This window comes from Erpetoichthys calabaricus, chromosome 9, assembly GCF_900747795.2.
Source record: "Erpetoichthys calabaricus chromosome 9, fErpCal1.3, whole genome shotgun sequence".
Taxonomy (NCBI): Eukaryota; Metazoa; Chordata; class Cladistia; order Polypteriformes; family Polypteridae; genus Erpetoichthys; species Erpetoichthys calabaricus.
In genome coordinates this window covers 14337245-14355297 of record NC_041402.2, presented here as the reverse complement: position 1 = coordinate 14355297, position 18053 = coordinate 14337245, and the positions used below count along the sequence as shown (strand labels likewise).

At 42.1% G+C, this 18053-nt stretch overlaps 1 protein-coding gene across 1 annotated transcript in view; it reads left to right on the top strand.

The window, feature by feature from the left end:
- The window catches only part of LOC114657374 (protein crumbs homolog 2-like), a 309325-nt gene that overhangs the window by 265902 nt on the left and 25370 nt on the right, over positions 1-18053 (top strand). The window contains exon 10 of the mRNA XM_051931950.1: positions 7161-8111. Coding sequence (XP_051787910.1) covers positions 7161-8111 — 951 coding nt within the window. The remainder of the gene's footprint in view (positions 1-7160; positions 8112-18053) is intronic.

Below are 18053 nucleotides of genomic sequence, written 5' to 3'. Positions count from 1 at the left end.
TGCTTTTGGATCAGTTGGTTACGGCAGCAGTCAGTCCTCGTATGGCAGCAGAGTGACTCCCACATCAGTTAGGGCTCAGATTCCCGAATGTGACAACCAGGACATGAATAGTCACGGGGACGTGTCACGTGTCTGATCAGACTGTCAGGAGACGCCTGTGGGAGGCAGGGATCTGAGCAAGTTGTCCGCCCAGGGCTGCCATTGAGACGGCCACACTGCAGCGACACTGGCATCGGGCCGCAGCTGGACTCGGCCTGTCTGACTGGTGTACGTGGAGTGGCTCCAAGGCACGTGCCACGCTGGCATTTTAGATTTCTGGTTTAAATGGCTCCTGCAGAGCAAAATCATTTTCTCCATTATTGGCTTTGCTGTTCCTGTGCTTCTAAAGATTAGTCCATCATGGTCCATCATTAGGCTTTTAGCTTGGTGCTCTCATTCATTGTGGTGCTAAGGACTGGTGGGAGAGAGAATTATAGAGCCACGTCTGGGGTTGGTGGTCCATTTCTCTCCATCCACATTCTGAACTCGCCCATCCATCCATTATCAATCACAATTAATCCAATGAAGGGTCACCGACAGGGGGAAAAAAAAATCAGGAGGGAGCCTCCCCTCGACTCTCTCGTATACTGAGATGGAGGAAAAGGCCATCAGGACCACTTTGAGCTGCGCAATACGTCTTGTGTCCTATCTCTTTGTTTCTCATCATTACTAATTCATAATATTGATACAGTCATTTATCTCTATTTATAATCAAACTTTACTGATGATTTATAAATTAAAATAAAATTAATAATAGTTATTGAAAGAATATGCGTTTTATGGAGTACAGTTTTTAATATTGTGGACACATTTATATTTGCATGATACAAAAAATTGAGATGATCGTTTAAAGTAATTGTTCTTAAATTTCATATCTGTTTTCTTTTTATCATTATAAATATCTACAGAAAATTTGAATCATCTATCTAAACCATAGTTTACTTGAAAATTTGCAAAAGTATTCAGTTAAAGTACCGGACGTGGCCCAAAAGTTGATAGGATTCCTTATCTTAATACATAATTCGCCTGCCTCCTCACTCACTCACGTCCGTCCGAAGCCTTCTGCGCAGTCGCCTTCTGCGCAGCTGCCCGAAAAGCCTTACGAGACCGACATCCAACCCCAACATCGCGGCAGGTGGCGGATTTAGAGCCGCAAAAATTCAAAGAGAAAGGCGACTTCGATTAAACCTCTAGAGGCCTGAAAGGCGATTTCGACTACAGCTCGAGGCCAAATTACGCATTCTGATTCAATTACGCATTCATTCAATACACCTATATCAGGTTTGTGGTGCTTATACTTATTACTATTCCATATTGTACTGGAACATTCATCATTCAATATTATACTATAGGCCTGGAAAATTCATCAACTAACATTACAAGCCTGTACAGTAATGAGTAAAGCGGACTACAATCATTACAAAACAACTTCTTCGTTACTTGTCATTTGTTCTTCATACACTGCTGACACAAACTTGTGCCCATTTCATCTTACGTTGTCGAAATGGGCTCTTTGTCTAGTTTTTCATATAAAGCAGGCGTACAAAATCTTATTGACTTATGACAAAGTGTGTTCGAGTTATCGTGTGTACACACAGACAGAATTTCAAAAATGGTATTTTCAGACTCAGGAAGGTCTAAAACGTCAAGATTCATCAAAATCTTCAGGTCAAATTTTTTCATATTTCCTATACTTTTGCTGTACATATATACAATATATATTGTATATACAAGAAAGTTAAAAAAACAAGAATTAATTAGCAGCAAAAACAGGTCACTAATTACGGAAAGGGTTACAGTGAAAATGTGCAGCCGCTGCGCATGGAAAAAGTGGACTTCTTCACTTACCTGGGCAGTGTGGTGGACAAACAATTCGGAACAGCTGCAGATGTAAAGACACAAATCAGCAAGAAGAAAGGAGCATCTCAACAACTGAGGAACATCTGGAACTCCAAAGAGTTGGGCCGCGCCACCAAGTTTCAGCCGTGGTGCACCTTCTGCCCATATAGATAGATAGAGTGAAAGGTGCCATATGATTGATAGTATAAGTAGATAGTATAAGAAAAGGAAAAGACAATGATAATGAGTTGGGGTACCAACCTGGCACCATGTATAATTGAAGGTTTGCACCAAAACATGCAGTATATTGCGGAAATGTCTTATCAGACACAAGTTCAGAACAGAACTAACAAAGATTGAGGAGCTTCTGATTTTGAGTCCTTCCAGCAAGAATAGGCAGGTCCAGGTGGATGGACCCTGGAAGTGACATCAGAGGCATTATAGCTGTCAATGATCCAGTCTGTAGAGGGAGAAAGAGAAAAGGCATTAGGACAACAGCGCCAACCCCTGGAGTGAAGGTAGAATTACAGTCACTTCAGTTGCCCCCTATGCACATGCATGTGACGTTAGATAGATAGATAGACACTATATAATAGATAGATAATAGACATAAAAGGCACTATATAACATAGATAGATAGATAGATAGATAGATAGATAGATAGATAGATAGATAGATAGATAGATAGATAGATAGATAGATAGATAGATAGATAGGAAAATAACCATATAGTAATTAAATATACACAGCACTATATTAAACAGATATGAAAGGCAATGTATAATAGATCTTCTGAAAGGCACTATATTTAGAGATATATAAAAGACACTCTGCGGTGGGCTGGTGCCCTGCCCAGGGTTTGTTTCCTGCCTTGCGCCCTGTGTTGGCTGGGACTGGTTCCAGGAGACCCCCGTGACTATGTACTTAGAATATAGCGGGTTGGATAATGGATGGATGCATGAAAGACACTCCATAATAGAGATTTTGAAAGGCTTATCTATGTATCCATTATATAGTGCCTTTCACATCTATCTATCTATCTATCTATCTATCTATCTATCTATCTATCTATCGTGCCTTTCATATTCATCTATTTATCTGTCTGTCTAATTCATATGTTAACAGGTATGTTGATCTGTTAATAAATAAACAGATAGGAAAGGCACCACAGAGGAGACAGATATAAAAGGTACTATATAAGAGATTTGAAAGGCACAGTATTAGATAGACATCAAGGGTGCTGCATAATTGATATACTGAAAGGCACTATATAATAGATCAATATAAAAGGCACTATATTAGATATGAAAGACATACTGTAGCATTACATATTGTTGATATGAAAGACACTGCAATGTCATGAAATGGCACAGTGGATTTTATGATCTCTGACAGACGTGCAGTTTCCAAAGTTTTGTAACAAGGTCCAGGGTGCCAGGCCACTGCAGGTTGTTCTGCTACTTTCTCTTACTGGATTACAGTGGGACTGCCCATCTTACCCAGTTTACCTAAATGGCAGGTCTTTGGGGTTTTGGAGTAAAATCAGAACACCAGTGAAGACAAACCTCCAAACCCCACACAGCCAGTGACTTGCCTGGTTCTTGCTAGTGAGCTTTGGAGCTGCATGGCAGCCAAAGTAGCCAACTGTGCTGCAGTCTTACTGTAATTGAAAAAAACCTGAGATGATGAATGGATTAAAAATTCTGAAAACACCTGCATGAGTGTGTGATCCGCGATTTCGTTCCTGAGCTGCGTGTCGAGTTTTCACATTTGATAGATAGATATGAAAGACACTAATAGATAGATAATTGGCATGAAAGGCACTATATGATAGATAGATAAATAGATAGATATGAAAGGCACTATAAGATAGATAGATTGATAGATAGATATATAGGAAAGTGTATATAGTGTAAGGTGATTAGACTTGCACACTCTTACCAGTTACAGTACACGATGTCATTAGCACAGCACGTGTCATTGTTGTCTGTTAAAGCCAGTGTCACATGACACATCTTTCTCAGCAATTTTGCACTCGCAGTCTTCATTTACACACCTTAGCCTGTTGGGGGCAGTCTGCGGTGCGCTCCCGTGAAGCTGATCGTCTAATGTGACTTATCCATCCGCTACCACCAACTGGTCTTTGACCCTCTAGGATCAAATCAAACATGAGAGAGTTGAGAATCGCAGAGCGTTCTGCTGGCAGTGCAACACAGGGAATGTAACGACCAAGGAATAAGGAAGACGAGTGTTTTCAGAAGAGAACAGAAACAGAAGAGAAGCTCGTCTATCTGATGTCTTGATTTTTACATTCCATAACAATGGAAAAAAAGAAAAGTTTGTAAATGTGACGTGGGCTGCATGTTGCGAGACGACAGAAGGCTCACACGTCACAGTCGAGATTAAGAAATCAGGAATCCTCTCCGACGTTTGAACGGCGTTCTTGTAACAGTTCGTTAGTGTTGGCCGATGTTGACCTCCATGACCGCGGTGGATGGTCTCCCCGAATGTGCGCCGTCATTCACTTAAGTGTTACTGACCTTAAACTGCTTCCACCACTAAAATACAGCAGCGCGGCAGGTCATTTCATCTTGTCGTGTAACATTTCATGAGTTCATCCCAAACTTAACTCCAAACTCAATCCCACACCTCTGCTGCACTCTCAGAGGACCGTTGTCTTCATCGTCCATGATGACACGGATGAGGTGCTGCCACTCGCTGCGACAGACCACCAACGACTATGAAGGTCCAACTGCAGGCTCACACACATCGATGTACGTATGCCATTCCCAAACCCCTGCACGGCATTCCCGTGTCTACCACCCTGAAAGAGAAATGGGGGCCGTCTCGGAGCTTTTCAGTCAGCCCTCGTCTATTATGTAGTGTCTTTAAAAATTTGATTTTATCATTGAAAAACATATAAAAAAAATGATGGCGTGTTGTATTAGGTGAGGCGATGAGTGGCTACACTCGGGATTCCAGTGCCAGTTTGAGTCTGAATTCTTCTACCTTTTTGTCCATTATTTTAACATTAATAGCATTAAAAAAAACAAAACTGCTGTTTAGTTTGAAACTTTGCGGATTTGTTGCCCCTTCCCTCATAAAAAGCATTGCTGTTACAAACCCATTACAGTGCTGACTCTGTTCAGATTTTTAAAGAATGTGCCAGCTGTGCCAGGGATTCCATTGGAATCCTGTTTGTTTTGGCCATCTTTTATTTTATTTCATGTTTTTTTTTTTTTTTTTTGAACTGTAAATGGAGCGTCAGTCTGAGAAGCGAGCAGGGAGGTGTTGTTGAAGTTTGCTCTTTTAATAAAGCTGTCAACAGAATTAATTTGCAAACATGAAAGAGACAAGCCGGCCAAGTGTTTGTCTTACCCAAGCGCGGCTTCAGATCGTAATTCACCGCAGGGTGCTTGGCTTTAACCCTGAGTGGCAGAGCAGAAATCACCCGAAGCCGACTGTATTAAGAAAATTAATATTAACAGACTCGGGGGTGGGGGGGTGCCAATCCATCTTAGGAGTGCTTTAGTGAGGGGAGACCCGAATGGCATGAGCACAAGCAGGTCAGGATGTGTGTTCAGACATAAGACATGCAGATAGATTTTACTCGGGCAACAGCCCACTTGCTCAATTCTCCATAGTGAAGTATAAGACCCCAGAAGTAGGTACTCACCACGCTGGAAGTGGGGTATGCTGATTAAGAATGTAGGTCCCCAGTCCAATAGGTGGCCCTGCATGATAATGAAACTGACCCCAGCCAAACAAGTGAAAAAGTGCTAAGAGCCGAACCCTGATGGAAACCCACCTGTGTCCCCGTGTGCAGCTCCCTCCCTTGTTACCAGTCCCTCATGCATCATTTCCACCAGGCTTACCAGCTCCCGTAGCCATGGACATCACCTGATATTTTTCAGATGGACTACTGTGTGTGAGCAAACAAGATATTTTTAATAAGAAGAATAGCAGTTTATTAAAAGCAAGAGAGTCAAAAGTGCTCAAAGATGTGCAGACAGTGCATTTTACACCTTAATAAAAGGATATGTGTCTATCATTCCAACAGATGGAGCATAACAGAAATTTGTAGTAATGCATGTTATTTCCACAAGCTGGCTATGCTACCTGTTTAAGATGTGTTGAAATCTAAGTAACCAACATAGACCTCAACGTTGGCAGTGCACCATGCAATGTGCATGTCTCTGTTATATGCCATTTGGTATGGGATTTATCAAAGCAGTGCTAATGTTTGTGATGCACCGTCTGTTTGAATAACAAATGCAATGTATTTTTTTGCTAAAAATGTTTGTGATGCGCCATCTGCTGGATGGACAAATGCAATGTATATGTCTCAGTTACAGTATATGTCATTTGGAATGGAATTCATAAAAGCAGTGTTAATATTTGTGATGCACCACCTTTTTGAATGATAAACACAATGCTTTTTTTTTACTACAGATGTTTGTGATTCTCCATCTGTTTTGTATGTCTGTGTGTCTGTCGGATTGCTATGTCTTTGCCATTGTTAAAGATTGAGCATCACACACATTTTTAGTAATAAAACGCATTATATTGGTCATTCCAACAGATGGCACATCATAAAATTTTATAATAATAAAATACATTGCATTTTTCATTCTAACAGATGATACATCACAAGCATTAACACTGCTTCTATGAATGCCATACCAAATGTCATATAACAGAGACAAATGCATTGGATTTGTCAATCCAACAGATGGAGCATCACAAACATTTGCAGTAATAAAATACATTGCATTTGTCATTTCAACAGATGGTGCATCACAAACATTAACACTGCTTTTACAAATCCCATACCAAATGTAATTTAATAGAAACATATGTATTATATTTGTCATTCCAATAGGGTAGTGTATCACAAACATTTGTAGCCAAAAAATGCATTGCATTTGTCATTCCAACCGATGGCACATCAGAAACATTAACATTATTTTTACAAATCCCATACCAAATGGCATATGACAGAGATGGAGCATCAGAAACATTTTTAGTAATAAAATGTATTATTCAAGTTTCATGCTGTATGTATGTTTGCACGTATATATATTTATATGCACATATAGATAGATAGATAGATAGATAGATAGATAGATAGATAGATAGATAGATAGATCTGTATATGATCAAAACAGGTTTCCCCCAAATACTATTCTGGGTTAACTGTTTTTACATAGAAATCTGAGCCCAGCGCCTGACCCAGACAATGAAATCCATGTTGATTAACTTCGGCTGCCTTTTTCTTGCAGGATTTGTATGCGAGACAGACATTGATGAATGCCAAAGCAACCCTTGCAAGAATGGAGGTATATGTAAAGATGAGACGGCGGACTATCTTTGCCACTGTCCACCACCACATAAGGATGATCTGCCCTGGGGAGGGAAAAACTGTGACATTGAGTTATCAGGCTGTTTGGAGAACCAGTGTAAAAATGGTGCAATGTGCATACCCACATTTAAAGATGGGGTGCATAATTACCACTGCCAATGCCCGCCAGGTTTTTATGACCAATTTTGTGGAACCTCAACTACGTTTTCCTTCGCTAAAGGAGGATTCATTCTTATTGACACCTTGCATTCCAACAGAAGCAGAAGAGGTTTGGATCAGGCCAGTATGTGGGTCAGCTTGCGTTTCAGAACCACTTTGACGGACATGATAATATTTTACTGGGGAACATCGTCCAGCTTTCTAAACTTGGAAATTATAAATGGGCTCCTTCAAGCGGAGGCTCACATTGATGGCTTGAGTACCAATTTGTCATTAGCAGAATATGTCAGTGATGGAGAGTGGCATCAAGTGACAGTGAATATGAGCGATGATTTTAATGGATTAAGCCTTTGGAATAAAAACTGTGAGGACAAATCGGATGGATGTTATGCAGAAGTCCCCATGAGGTCACACAGCCACCTGAAAGGTGACTTCAGGATGATTTCCATGGGTGGGGCAATAGATGAGTTTCTGGACAACACTGTCAGCAGGACTAATTTTACAGGGTGCATTGAAGATGTGCTCATCAATTCCCAGCCACTTCTCCCTGAAAGCCTTGCCAAGGACGCATCGTTTGGCATGGAGCTTGGATGCCACAAAACGGAATGGTGCAATGCAGTGCCTTGCTCAAGTAATGGAACCTGCGTGGACTTGTGGACCTCGTACCGATGTGATTGCTTCCGGCCCTTCTACGGTGCAGACTGTTCCTTGGGTAAGAGCTTTGAAATCATAATGTTAATAAATTCATTAAATTCACAGGTGGTAGCACCGCGAGTGGCATTGTCACATCACAATGCTAGGATGACAGTTCAACTCACCATTAGGCTCACATCTATGGGGAAGTCCTCTCTTTCCTTCCACAGGTCTCATATTTGCATGTTTAACTTCTTCTCAAAGTCCAAAGATGTGCATTTAGATTGATGGGCAACTTCAGACGGGCCTGAGGAAGGTGTGATCTGTCCTGGATAAGTGACTCTGCTCAACACAGGGCCTTGTCCTGTTTCGTCACATTTCAGCCTGGAACTCCAATGGATATTTTGGGGGGTTAGCACAACATGCCTACTTCTTTGAAGACTTTGAAGGTGCAAAATATTTTCTATTATGACACAAACGATGAATAAAACAAAGAAACAAAAATCCTGAATGTGCATAAGTATTTGCCCCCCCCCCCCCCAGTCAGTACTTTGTAGAGCCCCCTTTTGCTGTAGTTCCAGATGCAAGTCTCCTATTAGCTTAGCACATCTCGCCGCTGGGATTGTCACCCACTCCTCAAGGCTAAACTGCCCCAACTCCTTCAGGTTTGATTGCTTGCGTTGGTAGACAGCCATCTTCAAGTCACGCCACTGATTCTCCATTGGATTGAGGCCATTTCAAGTGTTTCCCCCTGAATGGCTCCAGTGTAGCTTTCGCAGTGTGTTTAGGGTCATTAGGGTCAATGAAGGTGAACCTCCGTCCCAGTCTCAGTTCTCTGGCAGACTCAAACAGGTTCTTCTCGAGAGTTTCCCAGCATTTAGTGCCATCCACCCTTCCTTCAATCCTGGCCAGTTTTCCTGCATAATGTATTGTATTGTCATGTATTACATGATACACATCTCTCTATAGGACATGGTGGGAAGCCCAGAATGTCAAATGAACTTAACAAGAAGTACAAGAATATGACACAGGAAGTTATTAAGCGCTATTTGGGGTTGGATAAACCTCAGATTACCCCTGTAAAGTCAGAATCTCCTATTTGATTCCAGCTTTACGCAGGTCTTTTGGATAATGCGAGCTTTGCCTGGGTAATGCCATGCTCCACTATGAAGATGGTAGCTGTCTGTGTGATGGGAATTGCTGGGTTTGTGCCACACGTGGTGTTTCCCATGATGGCCAAAAATTCAATTTTAGTCTCATGCGACCAGAGAAACCTCTTCCATCTTTTTGGGGAGTCTGCCACAAATTCCAAATGTGTTTTCTTATTTTTTTCTTTCGCATTTTGTTTCAGCTATATGACGGCAGCCAGCTGAGCCCTAATGGTAATGTACTTCAAACGCTCGTGTTGTCTAATCCTGAATTTTCCACTAAAGCTGAGTAAATGTGCATTACAATGCGATTGTCAGACACCAAAATCTGTGAATATGCAGCATGCTTGTCAATGCCAAAGCTTCTGACTATCAATTGTCCTTTTACAAGGGGGCTCCACCCCCTGCTCGCTTCACTCGCCTACCCCCGGTGTTGGGTAACCCGAAATAGAAAACGCAATACGTCTGTCACTGACGGTAGTGATTGTTATCTATGAGAGGGGTGGGGAAGAAAAATCCGCTTCTACACACTGCACATGCTCAGACCGCTAACAAACGGAAAACCAGCAGCATCAGAATCAGTTGTATTGGCCAAGTATGCACACATGCAAGGAATTTGTCTCCGGTTTAGGTGAGTCTCCAATTATAAGTTACACTAGCAGGAGTATCCGGCGTTACCTGGGAATCTATAACTGGTGAATTTCCCAAATGAAAGAAACAGAACATAGAAATAGAACAAACAGTTTTCCGATTCACATTTTATTGTAAGTTCGTCCACTCTCGATTGTGTCTGCTGTGGCGTTTGAGGCATCTGAAGTGGACCGTGGGATTGTACATCTTTTTTTCGGTGGCATGGATATATTCGCGTAAAGCAGGAGAATTATAATGTGTTACATCATATTACGTACGGTATACGCAATCACAGTGAGATGAATTTATTTACACTACGTTGGAAAGCGAACAAATCATAGACATATATAGATAGACGCTGCATTCATTGTGTTGCCCAGTCGACACGATACATCAGCGTGTCCGCCTTATTGTGAGTGGTAAAAGTGCCATTTAAACTAATACACGTAGACATGGAAACCGGGTTTTCTGATGAAAAAACAATAACGTTTAAAAACAGTATCGTTTACAACAACAGATTTTGGAGAATCGTTTAAATGTAATTATTTATATCCATTTATACACTAATAAAGGCAATTATTAAATAATACTACTAATAATAATAATTATTTATTATTATTATTATTAAATAATTCCTCCCATATACTGTAAGTAACATTTCGTGGACTGCCTTCTTCTATCTTCGAAACATTTCTAGACTTCATCCTGTTCTTACACAACACAGTACTGAAGTATTGTTTAATGCCCGAGTCACCTCACGTATAGATTACTGTAATGCTGTTCTATCTGGCATCCCACAAAAACTTACCAATCGCTTACAACTTCTTCAAAATTCTGCTGCCAGGATAATATCCTGCTGTTCTAAATCCACTGAACATATTACACCGATTCTCTCTCAGCTTCACTGGCTCCCTGTTAACTACAGAATACAATACTAAATACCGCTCTTAACATTTAAAGCTCTCCACATAGCATTCTTACATTCTTAGCCAATCATGCAATACTGCGTCCATGTTTGCTACGTTATGTTCTAACTACAGAGGCAGAGTCCCATTGCATGGTTCTAACTTGTATTGAGTCGAGGTATTGACGCGAACACCATACATATGGATACTGTCAAATTATATATAAGGATAACTGACATACACACAAGAGTTAATCACACAAAAAGCAACACAAGACGGAGAATGTACAAAAAAATTAAAGAAACACTTTGAAAACACATCAGATCTCAATGGGAAAACAAATCCTGCTGGCTATCTCTACCGATATGGACTGGGAATGGGTTAGGAACGAAAGGATGGAAATGAAAATGATCAACCTACAGAGGGCTGAATTCAAAGACACCCCACAAATCAAAGGGAAAAAATGACACAGCAGCAGGCAGGCTCGTCCATTTTGCCGAAATTTCATTGCAGCAAATCCAAATCGTACTCAGTAGTTTGTGTGCCCTCCAACAACATGCTTGTATGCAGGCCTGACAACATCCTAATGAGACGACAGATGGTGTCCTGGGGGATCTCCTCCCAGATCTGGACAAGGGTATCACTGAGCTCCTGGACGGGCTGAGGCATCAGATGGACCCAAACATAATGTCCCACCCAGAGGTGTTCTACTGGATTGAGGTCTGGCGAGTGAGCGTGGGGGGGGGTCAGTCAATGAGGTCAATTCCTTCATCCTCCAGGAACTGCCTGCATACTCTCACCACATGAGGCCGGGCATTGTTGTGCACCAGGAGGAACCCAGGAGTCACTGCACCAGCATAGGGTGTGACGATGGATCCAAGGATTTCATCCCGATACCTAATGGCAGTCAAGGTGCCGTTGTCTAGCCTGTAGAGGTCTGTGCGTCCCTTCATGAATATGCCTCCCCAGATATACCATCACTGACCCCCTACCAAACCAGTCATGCTGAATGATGTTACAGGCAGCATAACGTTCTCCACGGCTTCTCCAGACCCTTTCACATCTGTCACATGTGCTCAGGGTGAACCTGCTCTCATCTCTGAAAAGCTCAGGGAACCAGTGGTGGACCTGACCAATTCTGGTATTCTATGGCAAATGCCAATTGAGCTCCACGGTGCCGGGCAGTGAGCACTGGGGTCACTAGAGGACATCGGGCTCTCAGACCACCCTCATGAAGTTTTGTTTCTGATTGTTTGATCAGAGACATTCACACCAGTGTTCTGCCTGCTGGAGGTCATTTTATAGGCTCTGCCAGTGCTCATGCTGTTCCTCCAGTCCTGTTGATGGGTTACATTTACATTTACATCATTTAGCAGACGCTCTTATCCAGAGCGACTTACAACAGTGCTTAGTAGTTTACGACTGTTCTTCAGTCTTTAAGGCTAGGATTAAATCTACTGTCATTAAACAAGTTACCGCTGACCAAGTTGTACACAAAACCATGCTAGAAGAAAATAGTAAGTTGTTAGTACAAAATTTTATTTATTTATTTATTTATTTTTATTTTTTTTTTGAGAAAAAGGGTAGAAAAAAAAAGTATGGGGACTTTAGTCCAAGTGTTGTTGAAAGAAGTGTGTCTTCAGACGACGTTTGAAGACAGTGAGGGTCTCCGCTGTTCGTACAGCAAGAGGAAGTTCGTTCCACCACTGAGGAGCCAACACTGCAAAGAGTCTTGATGCATGTCGTCCTCTTCTTTTAAGTAAGGGTGGTTCGAGACGAGCAGTGCTTGATGTTCTGAGAGAGCGAGAAGTGACACGCTGCTTAACCAGTGCTGATATGTAAGGTGGTGCAGTTCCAGTTTTGGCCTTAAAGGCAAGTGTTAGGGTTTTGAACCTGATGCGGGCAGCCACAGGGAGCCAGTGCAGGTTCCGCAGCAGAGGTGTAGTGTGTGAGAATTTGGGAATATTAAAAATGAGTCTTGCAGCTGCATTCTGGATCAATTGAAGTGGTCGTGTTGCCTTTAGTGAAAGTCCAGACATCAGAGAGTTGCAGTAGTCCAGCTTAGAGATGACCAAGGTCTGGACGAGAAGCTGAGTAGCCTCTGTAGTGAGAAAGGGGCGGATTCTCCTGATGTTGTAAAGAAGATATCTGCAGGACCTGGAGAGGTTGCTGATGTGTGGAGAAAAAGACAATTCTTCATCTAGAGTGACACCAAGACTTCTTGCCGTTTTTGAAGGGTTAAGGACCTTCTATGAGGGGCTCTGTCCAGCTCTTCTGGAGTAACTGCCTGTCTCCTGGAATCTCCTCCATGCCCTTGAGACTGTGCTGTGAGACATAGCAAACCTTCTGGCAATGGCACATATTGATGTGCCTGCCATCCTGGAAATCTTGGACTACCTGTGCCAGCTCTGTAGGGTCCAGGTATCACCTCATGCTACCAGTAGTGACACTGACCGTAGTCAAATGCAAAACGAGTGACTAAACAGATGAGGAGGGAAAAATGGTAGTGGCCTCCCTCCACCTTTAAACCATTCATTCCTGTTTTGGGGGTCCTCTCATTGCTGCCCAAAGCAGCTGAAACTGATGAACGAGCCCCTCTGCTACTTAACTGACCAGATCAATAGCCCACAAGTGTAACTGACTTGACGCTATACTCCCATTAAAAAGGGGTCCTTTCATTTTTTTGAGCAGTTTATATACAGTATATTAGGGTGACACTGAAAAATGACCTGAAAAATGTTTAAGGTCTCAGCCATTCTTTTTTTCAGTTGCAAAGTGCTTGCTGTCTGTTTCCATAAACTTTTATCGACTTTAAAAGCTTCTATTGGCTAACTAAAAAGATTGCAATATTCAAGCCCTTCTTCTGAGCTGCCTTGAAAGCTTGCATATTGTAGTATTTTTCGTTAGCCACTAAAAGGTGTCGTTTTGCTTGACGTCTCCCTTCGTCCATCATGGCTAACACATTACAAGTAGCACTGGATTTAACAAAAAGCTCGAGAGGTGTCCCATTTAGCTTGAACTAGTAACGGCTCGCCAGCTTTTGGTGTTGTTTCAACTTCAGGTGTCGGTTCTACTTCTGTACTAACTGCAGGTAAATTATGATACTTCTTACTTTATTTTTTAAAATATCCTTTCAGATTGACGTCTTTATCACTATTGCCTGCCATTTTGTTGTTTACTCATTATAACGATTACAGTAATTTAGCGTCTTTAGAGTAATTTGCTTGTTGAATGGGATTGGGTGAGTTTTTAATTTGCAAGTTGTTTCTTAACTACTAGCGTTTATCATATTTTATGGTAATTTGTTCTTCTTTTACCTCCTCTATACTTACTACTTAAACTTACTGCACAGTTATAATTGGGGTCAACGTTTTCTATGTCTGCGTGGCAATTTGCTAGCCTTAGAAATTTTGTTTGCTTTTCAGTAATTACAGTACATGGCGGCAAGTTTGTTTTTCCTGCACCGTTGCCACGTAGCCAGAGTACGGTGTGGCTGGTTGGTGAGCCAGTTGCTCATATCAGTGGTCATAAGCTGCCATCTCATGGAGACACAGTTTTGTGACACAGGCTGAGAAGCAACTGATCGAAAGTTTGATGCTACCGACTGACTGTCTTTCACTTAGTCCCGATGAATGGGATGATCAGCCAGACTATCAAGCAAGCTGTGCGTCATGTCTGAGAACTGCGAGGTGTAAATGACATGGCCGAGAGAGGCATTGCACTTACTGTATTCAGGATTACAACTCTGATGAGGAGCAGAAACAATACATTCTACAGACAGCTGAAAGGCACCGGAAGACATTTCCTGACAGTAGAAAATCTACTGTCGCTGTTGCACAGTCACAACATTTTCTAGTTAACGACTGTAATGTTGTGCAATACAATTTTCATTAACTATTATCTGCAAAAGTACAGCAGAATGCTTTTCAGCGACTGCAGAGACACTGCATTTTAATTTCATATACTAGTGACCAAGATTAAACCCATGATGAATATATTGAATAGTAAGCATCACACGTACGGAATTTTCATTTATCTCTGAAACTTCACCTACATTGTGACACCAGGAAAAATGACGTAAATGAAACGAAATGTCTTGCCTGTCATGTCACATGTATATGCAACACATTCAGGGGTGGAGAGCTGAGAAATTCCAACATTTAATTTTTACGCCCATTTAAGTACCTCCCTAATCTCTCTGTATCCTCTTTAATAAAACCCCTGTGTGCGTCCAGTGTCCGTGAATGTGTGTCTTCTGGTGAAGTGCGCATGCACGGGGTGCGGGGCACGGTGCGCTGCTTCAAAGGCTGCCTGACGCGTCACACAAGACAGAGAGGGCGGGACCTATAAAATATCGCGCAGCAGATCCAATAAGATTTCAGTAAATGAGGTAAGACCTAAAACAGAAAACACGAAAAATCCAATCGGCTACTGAGACGCGGAGACCAGCTTCCCCATTGTTGTGCAAGTGTTCACTCTGAGGATGTCAGATTTGCGATTAAGAAAACTTGTCCCGGTAAAGTGTAAAGTAAAAGTAGATTTATTTTCGCGCACATTACATCAGTTTCTGGGGAGAATCTGCTGATTGCCCACCGTTGTGACAGAAAATTAAATGCATATTATGGACAGCAAAGCCAGCATTACTGGCTGAGAAAATTACAGGCATTTTACAGAAAAAATTTAATGAGGTAAAAGGTCCCTTGCCATTTAATATAGACTGTTCCTACTAATGTTTATGCACTACTGTTCTAGCGCCCGTTATTGTAACGGGCTTACTGTCTAGTATATATATAAATTCCAATGTCTGTCTCTCTGTATGTCTGTCCACTTTTCACAAGAAAACTACTTAACACATTTAGATCGGGTTTATTTCTATAATTTCATTGAACATTCCGGTTGATTTTGCGACTTCTCTCATCGTGCTAAGTATCATAGTTTGCTTGTGGTACCGATTTATTCGTGTGAATCCGAGACAGAGGTAGCCGGCCGAGGGGAGGAGGTCAGGGCTCTCCTCACTCACACGCCAGCCTCGGGGCATATCTTACATCTGCTTAGCTAGCGAATGAGATAATTACTTAACGGATTTAGATGGGGCTTTTTTCTAGAATTTGCTTGAACTTTCCGGTTGATTTTGCGACTTCTCCCATCACACTAAGTAGCATGGTTCACTTGCAGGAGCTGTATATTCACGCTAATCTGAGACAAAGGCTGTGGGCTGAGGGGAGGGGGAACATGACGTCAGGCATGGGGAGCCGGGCAGGGCCCCTCCTCACTTACGCCTCTGTTCGAGCCGCTCTACCTCTGCGTTTTGGAGTGTACCTTGCCTCTGCTTAGCTAGCTAACAAGAGAACAACTTAATGGATTTAAATCTGACTTTTTTCTATAATTTGCTTGAACATTCTGATTGATTTTGCAACTCCCCTCATCGTTTTAAGTATAGTTCGCTTGCAGGAGCGATATATTCACGCTAATCCGACACAGAGGCTGCAGGCCAAGGGGAGGGGGAAGAGTGACGTCAGGAGTGGGGAGCCGGGCAGAGCCCTCCTCAGTCACACGCCAGTCTCTGTTCAAGTGTGTCTACTTCTGCATTTTGGAGTGTGACTTGCCTCTGCTTAGCTAGCAATACCTGTTCATTTATTGATTTTTAAAGTTTGTCCTGTTTCACTACTACACGGGTGGAAGCACGGGGGATGGCTAGTATATATATTAGGAAAGCAGCCCGGACGCAGACAGGCAGACACATTCAAATCACCCACAACACATTTATTAAAATACTCCATATTTACAATTGTGCACATGCAAACCCCAAAAGACCCAGCCAACAGTCCAATACCTCACTTTCTTCAGGCCGCCTCCTTGCCTCTCTAAGACTTTGTCTTTCTCCTCACCCGACTCCAGCACCCGAATGGAGGGAGGCGGCCCCTTTTATAATCTCCCGGATGCGCTCCAGGTGCCTCCCGACAATCTTCTGCCGGCACTCCCCAGTGTGGCGGAAGTGCCAGCTGCGCACCTGGAAGCACTCCGGGTGTCCCCGCTCCTCTTCCCCCCAGCACTTCTGGGTGTGGCGGAAGTGCTGAGGTCCAGGGCTCCTTAGGGATTGGGGCGCCCTACAGGGTTGAGCTTCAAAGCTCTGTACCCGTGGTCCCCATAAGCACCAGGGCAATCGCCCCCCTCCTCTGGTCCTCCGGAGCATCCCAGCCAGGTCGCCCCCCCCAGCCACCTGTTACAATATATATATATATATATATATATATATATATATATATATATATATATATATATATATATGTATATGTATGTATATGTATGTATTTATATATGTATGTATATGTATGTATTTATATATATATGTATATGTATGTATATATATATGTATGTATATGTATGTATATGTATGTATGTATATATGTATGTATGTATATGTATGTATATATATATGTATGTATATGTATGTATATATATGTATGTATGTATGTATGTATGTATGTATGTGTATATATATATATATATATATATATATATATATATATATATATATACATATATATATATATATATATATATATATATATATATATATACATATATATATATACATGTATATATATATACATGTATATATTTTCATAGCATCCATAGTCTGAAACACAACTACGAATGCTATGAATGTAATTACTCTGATCTCCAGGCTGTCAAATAAATGAACCACACGCCGTGGCGCAACGTTAGGGGCATTGCCTCTGGCGCTGACGTCCGAGGTTCGATTCCCGAGAGGGAGTGCAGTGGAGTGTGTACACCTGATGAGCCCAGAATGAGGGCGAAACACGTGTCGCGTACTCTTTGCATTTATTTGACAGTAAACTATTTCAACCATTCTATGATCTGCTCCTCACAAACTGAGGGCACCGTGGCAGATGTTAGCAGATTGCTGGCCAACCACAAGCGTTACCTGGTAGGTAACCACCCATACAATCACATTGTGACACAGACTTCGAATGCCGTGAATATATATATATCTATATATATATATCTATATATATATATAAAATATCCATCCATCCAGTATCCAACCTGCTATATCCTACCTACAGGGTCACGGGGGTCTGCTGGAGCCAATCCCAGCCAACACAGGGTGCAAGGCAGGAGGCAAACCCCGGGCAGGGCATACACACACATACACACACACACCAGGGACAATTTACAATCACCAATGCACCTAACCTGCATGTCTTTAGACTGTGGGAGGAAACCCACACAGACACAGGGAGAACATGCAAACTCCACGCAGGGAGGACCTGGGAAGCAAACCTGGGTCTCCTAACTGTGAGGCAGCAGCGG